Raw genomic sequence first — 17,660 nt, forward strand, 5'->3', positions numbered from 1 at the left:
GGGTTGGGTTTTTTGTTTATTTGTTTGTTTTGTTTTGTTTGGTGGGGGAGCAGGGAGAGGTAGGGTAGCTGTCTGGTCCCTAGGACCCTGATAGGCTAAAGACTTGATCTGCCGGTCTGGAGATGGGGGCTTACCTGTTCCCAGTGGGTGTAGTGTAGGCTTATGATTCTGGTGATCTGGTCCGGTGGCTGGGCGGTGCCTTCTTTTGTGTTCTCAGGTCACGTTTTGCTCATTATATATATACATATACATATATATGTATATATATACAATTTATTTTTATTTTATGTTCATTTGTGTTTTGTTTACAGGTATGTCTGTGTGAGGGTGTCAGATCCCCTGGAGTTACAGAAAGGTGTGAGCTGCCTTGTAGGTGCTGGGCATTGAATCTAGGTGCTCTGGAAGAGCAACCAGAGCTCTTAACTGCTGAGCCATCTCTCCAGTCCCTGAGAAAGGGTCTCATGTACTCCAGACAGGTCTCTACCTTGATGTGTAGCCTAGGAGGGTGACCGTGAACTTCTGAGATATGTCTTCCTCAATCGCGCTCCACCATGTCATGATTTTAATAAATTAAGAGCTTTATAATATAAACTGATATTAAAATGAATGGCGTTGGTTTCTTCCTTCTCTTTCAATAATCCAAAACACCATCCAAGGGAGCTGCTCGTTTTGATGCTTATCACCTAATATGTTTGTTTGTTCCTTAAATTAGTCCCATCAGTCCCATCGCACTACCTAGGAAAAACAGAAAAACAATTAGTCAGCTTGACAAAAAGCCAGCTCAGTGACTCACATCCTGTCCACTTCTAAAGTTCAGCTCTGCTTCTCCATCCATGGGCATCATCACTGTGAAGAACCTGTCATTGCAGAGAGCATCCAAGGCTAAATCCTGTCTCATTTGAGAAGAAAGCTAATTACTCCCAAGTGCATGGAGAGACTCACCTCAGGCGCTGGCCATGCCACACAGACTGCACAGCCAGATAGAGAGGGAAAAGTTCCATACATTCTTACTTCACCTTTTTTGGTAGTTTGGTTTTTGTTTTTTTGTTTTTGTTTTTTGTTTTTGTTTTTTGTTTGTTTGTTTGTTTTGTTTTGAGACAGGGTTTCTCTAATAGCCCTGGCTATCCTGGAACTCTGTAGACCAGGCTGGCCTCAAACTCAGAGATCTGCCTGCCTCTGCCTCCTAAGGACTGGGATTAAAAGTGTGAGCCCCCACCACCTGGTTAACACAATGTATATTAAGAGCTAGAATGTAGCCGGGTGTGGTGGTGGCGCACGCCTTTAGTCTCAGCCCTCAGGAGGCAGAGGCAGGTGGATCTCTTTGAGTTCAAGGCCAGCCTGGTCTACAAAGCAAGTTCCAGGACAGCCAAGGCAACACAGAGAAACTCTGAAAAAAAACAAAAAACAAAAAACAAAAAAAAAAAGAAAAGAAAAAGAAAAAAGTAAGAAGCAAAGCAACAAAGAAAGAAAGAGAAGTGGGCTGGAGATGAGCTGAAGAGATGGCTCAGTGGTTAAGGCTGATTGTGGCTCTTCCAGAGGACCTGAGTTTAGCTCCCAGCACCCATATCGTGTGCCGCACAACTAACAACTACCCGTAACTATAGCTTCAGAGAGTCCAGCACCCTCTTCTGGTCTCTGAGGGCACCTGAGACACACATACATACTAGATAGGTAGAAAAATTAGATAGATAGATAGATAGATAGATAGATAGATAGATAGATAGATGATAGATAGACAGATAGATAGATAGAGACTTGAAAATGAGTTACTTGCTGGGCGGTGGTGGCGTACACCTTTAATCCCAGCACTCGGGAGGCAGAGGCAGGTGGATCTCTGTTAGTTCGAGGCCAGCCTGGGCTACCAAGGGAGTTCCAGGAAAGGTGCAAAGCTAAACAGAGGAAACCCTGTCTCGGGGGAAAAAAAAAGAGTTATTTTACAAATAAATAAATAAATCAGAGCACTAAAGGCTGATTCTTTTCTTTTCTTTCTTTCTTTTTTTTTTTCATTTTGAGACAAGCCTTCATGCAGCTGAGGCTGACCTTCAGCTTCCTGTGTAGCTAAGAATATCCTTGGGTTTCTGATCCTCCTCTCCCTATCAGGTGCTGGAATTACAGGCATGGGGTGAGGATCAAACCCAGGGCCTCCTGAATGCTAGCCAAGCACTGTACTAACTATAAGCCCAACCCAGCTGAGTTTTCTGTGTGTGGCGTATGCACACACACCACTGCATGCATATGGAGGGCAGAGGACAACTTATGGGAGTAGGCTTCTTCCTTCACCATGTGGGTCCCAGGGACTGAGCTCAGGTCACCAGGCCTGACAGCAAGCACCATTACCTAAGGTGCCATCGTGCTGGCCCATGTAGCTGTGTTCAAACCAGTCACTATATATATATCCAAATGGTGATTATTATCTTAATCTCTCCTATAGTCTGCAGGAAGAGGGTTCACAGAGTACATGCTTACCATGTGAGCCTCTGGGTCCCATCTCCAGCATCCCAAATGGGGAGGGTGGTGGGGTGGAGACTAATGTAAAGTGGTCCCGCCTGTTTGCACCACACACTTACAGTAGCAATTTGCTCCAGGATATTTATGTTGTCTTTGGTGCTAGGTGCCAGACCCTGAACTCAACACTGAAGCTCAACCGCAGGCCCCAAAGTGAACTTTGAACTGGAACGCAAACCGTTACGCTGTACTGCCAAATGACACCCCTCCCACCTCACCCCCCACCCCCGAGGAATTATGCCGCTTTGTCAGTAACACAGAAATAGGGGCCAGGGAGATGGTTTGTAAAGTGCTGGCTGCTCAAGCATGAGGCCCTGAGTTCAAGCCCCACAACTCACACAAAAACAGGGTTATGGGCGCACAGGCTTGTTGTAATCCCACTGCTGGGAAAATGAGACCAGAAATTTCCTGGGGCTTGCTTGCTGCCATTCTAGCCTAACTGACAAACTCCAGATTTAACACGCCAAACCTGTCTCAAGAAAAGAGGTGGATGGCTCCTGAGTCCTCATGAACACAAACACACACAAATGCACACACATGCACATACATGTGTAGCAGGAATCTTAAAAGTTCTTGCCAGGCGGTGGTGGCTCACGCCTTTAATCCCAGCACTCAGGAGGCAGAGCCAGGCTGATCTTTGTGAGTTCGAGGCCAGCCTGGTCTCCAAAGTGAGTTCCAGGAAAGGCGCAAAGCGACACAGAGAAACCCTGTCTCGAATCCCCCCCCTGCCAAAATATTCTTATTAATAAAAACAAACCTGAGGCCAGTTATTGGGGTGAATGCGGAAAGATCAGAGAAACAGAACAAGCCATAGCTACCTCACCTCCACAGTTCTTCAGCTGATTCTGTTTCCTCAGACTGGAAGCCTCTGTGTCTTCATCTGACTGGATCTCAGCTGAACTGTGCTGCTCCAAAGCCTGAAAACTTAACCAGTCAAATGTTGAACCAGCCAAATGCTTCTAGTTTCTGGTCTTCAGGCCTTATATAATCTTTCTCTTTCTGCCATCACTCCCTGGGATTAAAGGCGAGTGTCACCAAACCTGGCTGTTTCTAATGTGGCCTTGAACCTAGAGATCCAGAGGGATTTCAGCCTCTGGAATGCTAGGATTAAAGGTGTGAGTGCCCCCATTTTCTGGCCTCTATGTCTGTCTAGTGGCTGTTCCATTCTCTGACCCCAGATAAATTTATTAGGGTGCACAATATTTTGGGGAACACAATATCACCACATACATGACTACATACAAGTGTACAAAGTAATACACTAACATCTGGCAAGCAATATATTAGGATCTATGCATTTAGGCACACTGGTAATTTCACTCATTTGACCTACTTTTGAAAAGAGGGACTATAATGACATGCATGAGAAAATAGACTTTGTGAAAGCTTAAAACACATGCCCAGGGGTTGAGGATTTAGCTCAGTGGTAGAGTGCTTGCCTAGCAAGCAAAAGACCCTGGGTTCGGTGCTCAGCTCCATTAAAAAACAAAACAAAACAAACAATACGTGGTGTCACTTAGTAGCTATCAAAAGTCAGAGGGCTGGGCTGAGGCTATCAGAGGGTGGGGCTGAGGATGTGGCTCAGTCTGTAGAGGGCTCAGTTAGACCACTACATAAGCCAGGCATGGAAGCCTGTATCTGGCATCCTAACACTTTAGAGGCAGGACACTCAGAAGATCAAAGTCATTCTTGGCTACATAGTGAGTTCAAGGCCTGCTTGAGCGACAGGTCATCCTATATCTAAATTAATTAATACATAAATTGTGCTTTTTAAAAAGTAGAGGTCAAAGGGCCAGACTTAGATGGCCTTCTTGTGGCTTAAAACAGACCCAAGAAAGACAGAAATGCTTGACTTCTCAGGACCTATGTTGAAAGCTTCATGTGGGCAGCTGGGGAGCTGGAGCGCTGACGCAGAGGTTAAGAGCACTTGACTCTTGCAGAGGACCCAGGTTGTGTCTCCAGCACATACATGGTGGCTCAAAAACATCTGGAACTCCAGTTCCAAGGGAACTGACATCCTCTCAAGACCTCTATGGGCACCCTACATGGTACACAGACAAACTGCAGGCAAAACACTCATTAAATGGATAAAATGAATCAAATAACTAAACAAAACAAACAAAACAAACAAACAGACAAAAACAAAACCAACTTAATTGTATACAGGTAAGACAAAATAGCCATTACTTGCCAATGATCTGATGGCTTACACAGGAAAGCCAAACAGAAACACAAGTATCGGTCAACATGTCAAATTTTCCCTTTTGTGATCAAAAGGGTGGCACATGGCTATAATCCCAGCACTTGGGAGGCAGAGGCAAGAGATTTAGGAGTTTGTTTCTTTTTTAAAATATAGTTGTTGCTTTTTGTTTGTTTGTTTTTCGAGACAAGATTTCTCTGTGTGGTAGTCCTAGCTGTCCTGGAACTCACTCTGTAGACCAGGCTGGCCTCGAACTCATGGAGATCCACCTGCCTCTGCCTCCCGAGTGCTGGGATTAAAGACGTGTGACTCCACACTCAGCTTCTTGTTGCTGATTTTTTTTTTTAACCCATCTAGAGCTTTATTGGGAGAGAAAGAGAGAGGGAGAGGGAGGGGGGGGGGAGAGAGAGAGAGAGAGAGAGAGAGAGAGAGAGAGAGATGCTGATTTTTAAAAACAAGGTCTCACTATGTAGTTATTATTCATGAAGGAGGAAAAAGAAATGATTTTGCTATATAACCTCCTGGCCTTGTACTCTCCTATGTATGTATGTATGTCTCTTGAGGCTCCCAAGTGCTGGTGCAACCGGTGTGTGGCCTTTGAAAGCTAAGTCTATTTTGAAGGAGAAAGCAAAGTGGAGGTGCCTGCCCTACTGGTAGAACTGGATTTACCCCAAAGCCAATAAAAACACTGCTCTGCCAGCTGCTGGCCAAGAACAAAGAAAGGCCAGTGGAATAGAATGAGGAGCTTAAGAAAGACTGTATATGGGAAGCTAATACGTGATCAAGGTGACAAGCCACCAAACCCTGAAGACATTGTATCTCAGGTTGTGACAGAAACTACTTCACCATAGGCAGAAGAAAGGTGACTCTCTCCTTGAAACCATGCAGAATACAGACTTCAAAAGGTTTAAGGCTGAAATGTGAAGTTAAAACCATAAAGTTAGTATAAGAAAATGTAGGATGGACACTTAGGATGGCTCTGTGGTTAAGGCACCACGAATCTGGCCCTATCCAGGGGAAGGAAAGAATAGATTCCTGCAGGTTGTCCTTGGACCTCAACACTCAAGCTGTGGCATGCATATGAATGTGCTTGCAAGTGTGTGAATGTGCGCATGCACATAAATGTAATTTAAGAAAATGAGGCTGGGCATAGTGGTGCATGCCTTAAATCCCAGCACTCCAGAGGTAGATTTCTGTGAGTTCAAGGCCAGTCTTACTACCTCAGAAGTATGAGGCCAGACTGGGTTTCATGAGACCATACCTCAGAATAAAAACAGAAACAAACGAAAATAAATCCACTTTTGTTGTTATAAGCGGGAGAGAATAAAAGTATAATTTAGGGCTGGGTGTAGTAGTCCATGCCTGTAATCACAGCACTCTAGAGGCTAAAGAGGAAGGATTGCCTTGAGTTCAAGGCCAGCCTGGCCTGAGAAGGAAGACCTTGTCTAGAACAGCCCAAACAGACTCTAGAAATAGAAAGGGGACTGCCCAATAAGGAGCCTAATCACCAGCGAACACACTGGGACGGCGTGTTCTGGTTTGCTTTCTGGGACTGTAGTAAACACCATGACCTAAGATAATTTGGGGAGTGAAAGGCCTATTTTATCTTACAAGCCCCAGGTTACCATCCTTCACTGAGGAAGTCAGGGCAGGAACTTGGAGGTAGAAACTACAGCAAAGATCATGTAGGAATGCTTCTTCTTCTTCCTCTTCCCCTTCTCCTCCTCTCCTCCTCCTCCTTCTTTTCTTCTTCCTTCTCTCTCTCTCTCTCTCTCTCTCTGGGGGGGCGTGGTTATTGAGACAGGGTTTCTCTGTGTAGCCCTGGCTGTCCTCTGTAGACCAGGCTGGCCTCGAACGCAGACATTTGCCTGCCTCTGCCTCCGGAGTGCTGGGCTTAAAGCCATGCACCACTATGCCTGGCTGAGAAATACTTTCTATGTGTTCACACTGGCCTCAAATTTGCAATCCTCCTGCTTCAGCCTCCATGGAAATGGAATTATGGAATGAGAGATGTATACCACCAATCCAGTTAGGATTCCCTCTTTTACATTTCGTTTTTATTGCATGTATGTCTGTATGCTAGGACATGTATGTGGAGGTCAGAGGACAATTCGTGGGAATCAGTTCTCTCTTTATACCATGTGAGGCCCGGTTATGAAACTCAGGTCCCCAGCCTTGGCAGCAGGTACCTATTTACTGACTGAGCCATCTCCCCTTCCCTTTTCATTCCCAGTCACTTCCTCCTCTGCTTCCTCATCCTTTCTTCTTTCTTCCTTCTTTTTGTTTCCTTGGGACAGGATCTTACAATACACACACACATATATATATGATATACTATATATCAATATATACTGCATTATGTTATTAAATATATGTGTGTTGTATTTATTTATTTAATTTAATTAATTTATTTATTTAGGTTTTTCGAGACAGGGTTTCTCTGTAGCTTTGGTGCCTGTCCTGGATCTCACTCTGTAGACCAGGCTGGCCTCGAACTCACAGAGATCCGCCTGCCTCTGCCTCCCGAGTGCTGGGATTACAGGCGTGCGCCACCACTGGCTGGCTTATTATTATTATTTTTAAATAGAGTCTCTCTATGTAGCACTGGCTGTCCTGGAACTCAACTCTGTAGACCAGGCTGCCCTCAAATTCACAGACATTTGCCTGCTTTTATCTCTTGAATGCTGGGATTAAAGGTATGCACCAACCCCCACAGATGGGTCTTGCTATATTGTCCAAACTGGATCTTAAAAATTCCTGGGCTCAAATGATGCTTAGACTTCAGCTTCTCTGGTAGCTGGGACAAATGAGGGCAAACTGTGCCTGGCTTGACAGTTGTGTATGTTTTTGTATCTGAGTGGTACTGGTTATGGAACTGCCAGCTAGCCAAGCAGTCTACCACTGAGCTCCACCCCACCCCTCATATAACACTTTGAATGACAAATGAAGATCCAAAGAGAGTTATGGCCAGGCATGGTGGCATAGGCATTTTGGAATTTGGCTTTGGTTTTGGTTTTTTGAGACAGAGTTTCTCTGTGTAGCTCTGGCTGTCCTGGAACTCACTCTGTAGATCAGGCTGGCCTTGATCTCAGAGATCCTGCCTCTGCCTCCTGAGTGCTGGGATTAAAGACAAGTACCACCAGGCCTGGCTAGGGGAAAAATTTTTAAATGTTGCAAAAACACTTCCAACCAGCTCTCCATTGCTACACCTCAAAAAGCCTAACTTTTCTCTTTCCTTCTAACTCTTGAGTACCAGCCCAAACCCCGGAGTTTGATTCCTAGCACCCACATAGCAGCTAACAATGACAAGCTGGTCAGAGAATTCAGCCATGGCTCATGGCACACACGAAAATAAGTTTACACACTGCAATAAATGCTGCAGGCATGGCAGCAACAGAAGAACCATCTTTGGCATTTTATTGGTTTCTGAAATTGTCCATCAACAAAAATGTACTTTGTGTGTGTGTTTGTGTGTGTGGTTTGATTGCTCTGTAGCCCACACTGACCCTGAATTTGTGATCTTCCTCCACTGTCTTCCTAATGCTTTGATAACAGGGTGGCTCTAATAGACTACTATCATGAAGGGTTAAAACATCTCTACAGAGGCCGGTGGTGGTGGCACACGCCTTTGATCCCAGCACTTGGGAAGCAGAGGCAGGCGGTTCTCTGTGAGTTCAAGGCCAGCCTGGTCTCCAAAGGGAGTTCCAGGAAAGGCACAAAGCTACACAGAGAAACCCTGTCTCGGAAAAAAACAAAACAAAACAAAGAACAACAACAACAAAAAAGTCTCTACAAAGGATAATCACAAAGGACTGGGTCTGTAGCTTGGTGGTTGTGTGCTTTCTTAGCATGCTCAAGGCCTTTGATTTGGTTTCTTTTTTCTCCTCAATTTGGTAATGAGTGTGCCAGATTTGAAGGTAAGGAAATATGGATCAGGCTGAAGCATTGCTTCAGGTAAATCTAGTTCAGGTAAAGCATTGCTGTACAAGTACAGAAACCTGAGTGCAGATCCAGGTGCCAGCTGGAGGTAGCTGGCTTCTGTAATGCCAGTGCTGGGCATGGAGAGTCAGATCCAAGAGACTCCCTAGCTGGCCAGTCTAGAAGAACCTGAGCTGCAGGCTCAGAGAGAGAACTTGTCTGGACAGGAAAAGTGGACCAAGGTGCTTGCTGTCAAACCTGACAGCCAGAGTCCACACTCAGCCGCCACATGGTCAACCTGCAGGTCCAACCGCTGGCAGTGGTCCTTGACTTCCACATGTGCACATGTAGGACCTCAATAAAGAAATGTAATATAAAATCATATTGAGGTAGATGAGCCAACAGTGAGTTTCATTAGGGCTGTTTGTAGGATCCTGAGTAAAACTCCTAGAAAAAGTAGAATAAAAAAGAAAAGAAAGCAGGTTGGTGGTGATGAACAGCTTTATTCTCAGCATTCCGAAGACAGAGGTTGGACGATCTGAGTTCAAGACCAGCCTGGTCTACAGATCGAGCTGCAGGACAGTCAGAGATATAGGGAGAAATCCTGTCTCCAAACCCACCCCCGCCCCACCACCACCAAAAAAAAGAAAAAGAGGACTGAAAGTTTTCCTGAGAGAAAAATGAAAAGAAAAAACTGGATAATGTCAGCTACTTTTCTTTTCAGATTTACTTATTGAGGCTGGAGAGATGGCTCAGTGGTTAAGAGTATTGACTGCTCTTCCAGAGGACCTGGGTTCAATGCCCAGCACTCACATGGCAGCTCATAACTACCTATAACTCCAATTTCAGGGAACAGGACACCTTCACACAGACACACATGCAGGCAAAACATGAACGCACATGCAATAATTAAGAAGATTTATTTATTTTATGTATACAGTGTTCTGCCTGAACATGTCTGTGTACTATGTGTGTACCTGGTGCCTGTGTAGTTCACAAGTGGGCATCAGATCCTCTAGAACTGGAGTTACAGGTTAGCAACCAAGTGGGTGTTGGGCATTGAGCCTGGGTCCTCTGAAAGAGCAGTTGGTGCTTGTTAACAGCTAAACCATCTCTCCAGCCACTAGCTACTTAAAAATAGTTTTATTACATTTGTTCTGTGTGTACATGTGTACACATGCACACATACAGGAGCAGTCGTCAAGTATGTGGAGACTGCCCACACCCACAATAATAATGACAGCAAAACAGTAATATAATAATAGTAAATAGTTAAGTAATAGTAACAGTAGAAAGTTAAGAACAAGGATCAGAGTTGCAATTGTTTCTTTTCCGTCTTTATTACCATACAATGCTAGCTCACACACTGTTACAAACCTTATATATAAATGGTAAAACAGAACAAATAAAAACATGAAGACAACAAAAAATAAATATAAGAATTTTTTTTAAAAAAAGGCAAAACAATGATCAGGGTTGCTTTTGACATCTTCCTCTGAAAAGCTAGTACGTTCCAGTTCCTTTCTTTGACTAGAGACAGGACTTGAACAAATCTCCATGCTATCCTGGGTCTTTATTTGGAAAAGTCTGTCGAGGAAATGAAACTTGGTAAGGAGATCCTTTAACGCAGGCACTTAGGCAGACACATAGGGGAACTAAGTTGCAGGCTAGCTAGTTATGTAGTGAGTTCCAGGTGAGCCAGGGCTACATGGTAAGACCCTGTCACCAAAAGAGAAAAAAAAGAAATCCCCACATGAAGGAAACCGTTCAAGGGAACCAAATTCTCACCACCCATCTTCCTGAAAGGAGTCAGTCAGCCTGGCAACAGAACTGGGGTACTCCGGAGGCCTTTCACCTCCCAGGTGAGGACAGACCTTCTTAATCACATAAGCCTTTTGGGGTCTATTTTTTCCAGGTGAACCAGAGGTTTGAGCTGCTCCGCAAAGTTCCTCATGTCATCAGAGACCATGTCCTGGCCAGCTGGTGCGACCACACTTAACTCTACAAGATAGGAGAGCGACAGGGCCTCTGTGCTGTCTGTATTCCCTGGGACCAGGATTCGGAAAATCTTATACACCACGATCTTCATGATGCCCTTACGGAACAAGTGTCCTTTGGCGACAAACTCATGGTCCATGCGGAAGCCCATTTCCATCAAGAAGTCTGTGAGATTCTCAGATGTGGCAATGTCCACACAGTTGCGCACCAAAGCGTGGCGGTTCTTGTCTCCCATTTCTGGCTGTCCCAAGTAACGCAGGTGCCAGGGTGCCCCTGCCCTGTCCATGGAGCGCCGCGCCCTTAGAACAAATGGGCTGGCCTGCTGGCCCTTAAGGAGGAATACCATCTCGTGATCGAGGAAAGTCTCGGGCTCCATGTTGTCACACAAACCGCGAAGGCGATGGATGAGACTTTCCAAACTGTGGTCTAAAACACTTCCTGAGGAGGTAAAAAGACAGTGAGCTCTGGCTCTCAGTAAGGGTCGTGAAACAAGTAAAAGATAAACACACAAAATAAATTAATAGTTCTACGCATCTTTTCATAGGAGCAATTCATGGGATTCTACTGGTTCTCTCCCTCCACCATTGAACTTGGGTTGTAAGGCTTCGCAGCAAGTGCCCTGTTGTGGTTTGAAAATTGTCCCCATTGGCTCTTATATTTGAAGGTCTCGTCCCTAGTTGGTGGGCTGTTTAGAGAAGGATTAGGAGGCATGTCCTCGCTGGAGGAGGTATGTCACCAAGAGTGGGCTTTGAGCCCACTCCAGACCCAATATCTTTCTCTCTGCTGGTGGATCAGGTTGTAGTTATGAGCTACTGCCTGCCTGCTGCCATGCTCCCCACCATGATGATCATGGACCAAACCTCTGAACTGTGAGCAAGCCTGCAGCAAATGCTCTCTTTTGCTGGGTGGTGGTGGTGGCGCACGCCTTTAATCTCAGCACTCAGGAGGCAGAGCCAGGCGGATCTCTGTGAGTTCGAGGCCAGCCTGGTCTACAGAGCAACATCTAGGACAGGCACCAAAACTACACGGAGAAACCCTGTCTGGGGGGGAGGGAGGCTTTCTTTTATAAGAGTTGCCATTGGTCATGGTGCCAGGCAATAGAACAGTGTGACTAAGACGTACCCTTCTGCACTAAGCCGTCTTGCCAGCCCACAGCCAGTTTTCTTTCTTTATTCTGGTTTTTCAAGATAAGGTTTCTCTGTGTAGCCCTGGCTGTCTTGGAACTTGCTCTGTAGACCAGGCTGGCCTTGAACTCAGGGATCCACCTGTATCTGCCTCCTGATTGCTGTAATTAAAGGCATACAAAATCATTCCTGTCTTCTTGTTCTTAAGTATAATATGAAAAGGAAATTTTGAATTTGTTCCCTTAGGAGAATTTCCTTTGCTGGAAATAAGTAATTGTAGCCAACTGTAGATCAGTGGCAGAGCATGTGCTTGGAATGCAAGGCCTTGGGTTTGATCACCAGAACCAAAAGAGAAGAAGGGAGGTTGTAAGGCTGGGGACGTAGCTTAGTGACAAGAGAGATGACAAGGCTCTGGGTTCAATCCTTAGCACTATAAAAAAAAATAAGGTTATTTAACAACAAAACAGTATGTATTTTATTAGCCAGACATGACACTCAGGAAACTGAGGCAGTAGAATTGTTCACGACTCACGGGCTGGAAAATTGGCTTAGTGGTTCAGAATTGTACTACTTTTGCAGAGGACCAGAGTTCAGTTCCCAGCATGCACATCAGGCAGCTCACAACTGTCTGTTAACTCCAGGTTCAGGGGATCCAATGCCCTCTTCTGGCCTCAGCATGGACATGATGCACATAAATCCAAACAGGCAAGCATACAAATAAATAAAAAATATTTGCCACTTGGGAGGCAGAGGCAGGTGGATCTCTGTGAGTTAGAGGCTAGCCTGGTCTACAGAGTGAGATCCAGGAAAGGCGCAAAGCTACACAGAGAAACCCTGTCTCGAAAAACCAAAAAGAAAAGAAAAACCAAATAAATAAGTAAATTACTCAATAACATTTTAGAGGGGCCAATGTGATGGCTTAGTGGGTAGAGGTGCTTACTGCCAAGCCTGATGACCTGAGTTCAATCCTTGGACCTACATAATGAAGGGAAGGTACCAAGTCCTACACACCCCCTGAACTCTACAAGCATGTTGTGGCAAACACAAGCCCCTCCCAAACAAATAAAATGTAACAGAAAAATTTGATTAAAGACAGACCAAATGGCTCAACAGGTAAAGACTTTCTGTCAAGCCCGAGGATCTGAGTTTAATTCCCTCTGACCCACACAGCAGCAGAGAAATGACTCCTATAAAATGTGCAGCAACACCTGTGTAAACGTGCACATATACACATCCTCATACACACACAAATTAAAAAAAAAATGTTAAAGCCTAAATCTGTCCACTAAATATACTGTGTGATCTCCTAACAACCAGCACTCTCTTTGGGTCTTGTTTTATCATTGGGCCTTTATCTCTGTCCTCTGGTCTTTAGGATAGAGCTAATAAAAATACAAAAATAAAATCTCAGTGGCCGGTTCAAGATTCAAGTAAAGCCAGGCATGAAGGCACTGCCTCTGAGCCCAGCACTCAGGAGGCAGAGGCAGGAGTATCTCTGTGAGTTCAAGGCCAGCCTGATCTACATAGGGAGTTCCAGGTCAACCAGGGATATAAAGTGAGCCCTTGTCTTAAAAACCAAAACCAAAAACCCAACCAAACAAACCACCCCAAAGAGACTCCAGTAAGTAGATGTAACACCTGAGATACTTGGTACAGTAGAGATTCAGAAACATGAACTCAGCAGGGCCTGGTGACCCAGGCCTGTGATTCTAGCTAATAAGGAGTCCAAAGCGGGAATACAGCACGGTCAGTTCCTGCCTGGGCTATATGACCTGGGCTATATGGCAAATTCAAGACCAGCCTGGGTAATTGAGACCTTCTCAACAGTTTTTAAAAGGGCTATGATAAAACTCAGTGGCAGATCACTTGCCTTGGATGTTTAAGGACCTCAGTTCAATACCAGTACACAAAACAAAACCTAAATCCCAAAAACCTATTTTTTTGTTTAAAGTCAGGGTCTCACCCAAGATGCTTTAAGGCCCTAGAACTTACTATGTAGTCCAGGTTAGCCTTGAACTCACAGCAATTCTCATGGCTCAACTTCCTAATGCTTGGATTACAAGCATGAACTATCACAAACAGCTCATCATACACAGATAGATACACACACACACACACACACACACACACACACACACACACACAAACACACTTTTGGAAACCAGGTCTCTCATTGTAGCCTTGGCTGTTCTGGAGCTCAATATGAAAACAAGAATGGCCTCAGAACCATGGAGATCTGCCTGCTTCTGCTTCCAGAGTGCTGGGATTAAAAGTGGGTACCACATCTGACAGTTTAATCATAATTTTTAAAATTGTCTGAGCTGCCTCTCCAAAGTCACTAAGTTTTACTCAAAAGGTAGATACCTCACACCTCACTAAGAAATCCCACTCCTGGTTACTCAGCCAAGAAAAAAGAAAAAGAAACCAAACCCACAAAATACTTATAAGTAGACCAGATGTCCAGCCCAACAGTACTCGGGTAGACAAATGACCTGTGATTTGCTTATATATAAATTTATGTGGGCTGAAGAGATGGCTCAGAGGTTAAGAGCACTGACTGCTCTTCCAGAGGTCCTGAGTTCAATTCCCAGCAACCACAAGGTGGCTCACACCATCTGTAATGAGATCTGGTGCCTGTAGTCATACATGCTGTATACTAAATAAATCAATCTTTTAAAAAAAAAAAAAAAATCATGTATGTGTGGCAGGGTGGTGGCAGCACACACCTTTAATTCCAGCACTCAGGAGGCAAAAGCAGGCGGATCTCTGAGTTTGAGATCAGCCTGTTCTATAGATCGAGTTCTAGGACAGCCAGGGCTACACAGAGAAACCCTGTCTCAAAAAACAAACAAAATAAAACAAAACAACAAGAAAAAGTTGAGTGGACACTACTGAGCAACAAAAAGCAAGAACTTACTGACACACATACCAATAACAATGAAATAATAATGCTACGGGTTGGGGATTTAGCTCAGTAGTAAAGCACTTGCCTAGCAAGCACAAGGCCCTGGGTTCGATCCTCAGCTCAAAAAAAAGAAATAATAATGCTAAAAGAAACCTCAACAGAGGTTGGAAAGATGGCTCAGAGGTTAAGAGCACTGAATCCTCTTCCAGAGGTCCTGAGTTCAATTCCCAGCAACCACATGGTGGCTCACAACCATCTGTAATGAGATCTGGTGCCCTCTTCTGGCCTGTAGGGACACATGCAGACAGAACACTGTATACATAATAAATAAATAAACCCTTTAAAAAAAAAAAAAAAAAAAGAAACCTCAACAAAATACATCTTAGTTAGATGTGACACATGCCCATATGATCCATACACTTAGGCTCAAGACAGGAAGATCGGAAGGGCAGAGTTACCCTTGGCCACACAGCCAGTTAGTCAGCCTGGGGGATGGAGAGATGGCTCAGTGGTTAAGAGCACTGAACCTGGGTACAGTTCTACCAGTACCTACAGAGTGGCTTACAAATGTCCATAACTCCTTTTCAGGGACTCTTACACTCTAGGCTGATCTCTGACAGTACAGACATACATGCAGGCAGAGCACTCACACACACAAAAAATAAAATTTTAAAACCTAAAAGTTTTTTTTTTTAACATACTTAAAAATAATAAGGGTTGGGGATTTAGCTCAGTGGTAGAGAGCTTGCCTAGCAAGCAAAAGGCCCTGGGTTCGATCCTCAGCTCCAAAAAAAAAAAAAAAAGAAAGAAAGCATAAAAAATAAAAATAATAAGTCAGCCAGGAATATCTGAGACCATGACTCAAAAAAACAAAAAATCATGTAAATTCTGTCAAGTGGGAAGGTGATAAGTAAGGACTAGGAGAGAGGGAGAATAAGTAATGAAGGCCGAGGTTAATTTTTCAAGATTAAAAAGTGGGGGGCGCTGGGGATTGCACTCAGTGGTAGATCGCTTGGTGAGGGGTTGGGGATTGCACTCAGTGGTAGAGCACTTGCCTAGCAAGCACAAGCACAAGGCCCTGGGTTCCGTCCTCAGCTCCAAAAGAAAAAAGAAAAAAGAAAGAGCCAGCCCCCCCCCCCCCAGCTTTGTGCCTTTCCTGGAATTCAGCTGGCCTCGAACTCACAGAGATCGGCCTGCCTCTGCCTCCCAAGTGCTGGGATTAAAGGCGAGTGCCACCCCCGCCACCCCCCCACCCCCGGCTGGAGCACACCTTTAGTCCCAGCACTCGGGAGGCAGAGGTAGATGGATCTCTGTGAGTTTCGAGGCCAGCCTGGTTCCAGGACAGGCTCCAAAGCTACAGAGAAACCCTGTTGAAAAATAAATAAAAATAAATAGATAAAAGTTAACAAGCATTGTGCGGCATACCTATAATCCCAGGCACCTGAGGCCAGCCTGGTCTGCATGGTAAATTTCTGGCCACTGAGCCATCCTAACCATCCCACCTCCTTTTAAACATACTAGTCGACAGAAACTGTGCGGTTGTCCTTGTTAACTTTATCTCTACACACTCGGACCAGGAAAAAAAAAGAAAACTTGGCAATACACGCTCCCCGGTTCACTTACCCTGCAGGAGGTACTCCATCATGTTAATGGTGCCCCCAGTGACTGGCATCATGGTGACTGGTGGGGCCTCCATGATGTCTCTAATTAGGTCCGAGACGACAGAACTGGAAACAGATCTTCCAATCAGAGGCACGGGACACACCTAGAAGAGGCACACTTGTCCATACACTGGAGTGGTTAGTAGGTAGTGTGGCACAACTGACTTGCTGCGGCACCGGCCTTGAAATCAAGACTTACGCATTCAGATCTTTGGACATCTGTTTATACAGCCAGTTCCAAGAACGGATGGCCAGAAACAAAGAGTTCTGGCCACGGAGATACGGCATAACCATCCCAGCCTCAAGTTCTGAACCCTCTAGAAGTTTCCTATGTAATCTTGAGGCAGCTGCGCAACCTCTTGTTCTGGAACTGTCTGTCTTCTTAAATAAGACCAGGGGCATCTAACCACCCAGACCCTCCTCCCCCAGCTACGAGGCTCAAACGAAACAACCGACATACAACTAAATTCAAAACAGGTGAAGTCACCTAGGGCTACACAGGAAGGCCCCGTTTCCAAACATAAAGAAATAAAAGCTGGTCCTATCGGGGCGCATCTGTAATCTCAACACTCAGGAGCAGAGTTAGGAAGACGGCTGCAAGTTCGAGGCCAGACTGGTCTACACAGCAAGTTCCGGCCATCCAGGGAATCACCGTCTCAAAAAAAAAACCAAAAAACAAAAGATCCGAAAGCGACCTAAGGCCCTTGTCTACCCTTCACTCTATGGCCAGGCAGACTCAGACAGAGGCACCAGGGTACACGTGAGGGTCCAGCTAGAACGTCTTTTCAAACGAGCCAGGCGGGAAACGTGAAGTCAAAGTGACTCCACCGGTCCTCCCACGCGGGGATCGGGGGCACGTGTGAACTTACACCAGCCACACGCCTCCTTGCACGCTGCAGCTCCCCACAAAGTTAGATTTACATTCACGTGTGCACGCTAGCAATCCGCACTCCCCAAATGCCCAAACCCCGCCATCGAAGACCCTGCCAAACCGCCGAATGGCTTGCCTTTCGCACTTCCGGCAGGAAGCTGACGGACAGGAAACCTCGCCACTGAAGCCCCCGGAAGTAAGGGTGCCGAGAGGGCAGAGAACGCGCCCGCCTCTGGCACCGGCGGGCAAGAGCGCATGTGCAAAGTGCAGTGCTGCGTGGTGATGGGGTCCTGTCCTAGAGTGGTGCACTGGAGGTGACTGCAGGGCTTTACGTCATAGGACAGCGCTAGGATTTTTTTTTTTTTTTTTTCTGCTTTCCCGCAGCTTCGACTACCGGGATGTTTTGATCAGATCTCTCGAAACTGATTGGATACTATTTTTAAATTTTGAACTCAGCCGCTGGGGGGAGCGAGGAGGG

General features: G+C 45.4%; 1 protein-coding gene across 3 annotated transcripts; it reads right to left on the bottom strand.

The window, feature by feature from the left end:
- Positions 1 to 10,039: 10,039 nt before the first annotated feature.
- Med18 (mediator complex subunit 18) lies at positions 10,040 to 17,335 on the bottom strand. 3 transcript variants are annotated; one of them, XM_036178666.1, is made up of 3 exons: positions 17,181 to 17,335; positions 16,274 to 16,415; positions 10,040 to 11,059 (listed from the first exon to the last, which is right to left on the bottom strand). In XM_036178666.1, the coding sequence occupies exons 2-3, from the start codon at positions 16,344 to 16,346 to the stop codon at positions 10,506 to 10,508; spliced, it is 627 nt and encodes a 208-aa protein (XP_036034559.1). In that variant the 5' UTR covers positions 16,347 to 16,415; positions 17,181 to 17,335; the 3' UTR covers positions 10,040 to 10,505. The 3 variants fall into 3 exon arrangements, with proteins under 3 accessions (XP_036034559.1, XP_036034561.1, XP_036034560.1); XM_036178668.1 differs by lacking the exon at positions 17,181 to 17,335 and adding an exon at positions 16,799 to 16,873; XM_036178667.1 differs by lacking the exon at positions 17,181 to 17,335 and adding an exon at positions 16,511 to 16,873.
- Positions 17,336 to 17,660: the final 325 nt, after the last annotated feature.

This window comes from Onychomys torridus, chromosome 2, assembly GCF_903995425.1.
Source record: "Onychomys torridus chromosome 2, mOncTor1.1, whole genome shotgun sequence".
NCBI classification, from domain to species: Eukaryota; Metazoa; Chordata; class Mammalia; order Rodentia; family Cricetidae; genus Onychomys; species Onychomys torridus.

Excerpts from the sequence above, each read along its gene's own strand:
- Med18 (XM_036178666.1), bottom strand. The coding sequence starts at position 16,346 with ATGGAGGCCCCACCAGTCACCATGATGCCAGTCACTGGGGGCACCATT. Across the intron at positions 11,060-16,273 it reads GATGGAGTACCTCCTGCAGG|GAAGTGTTTTAGACCACAGT; the intron begins GTAAGTGAACCG and ends TTACCTCCTCAG.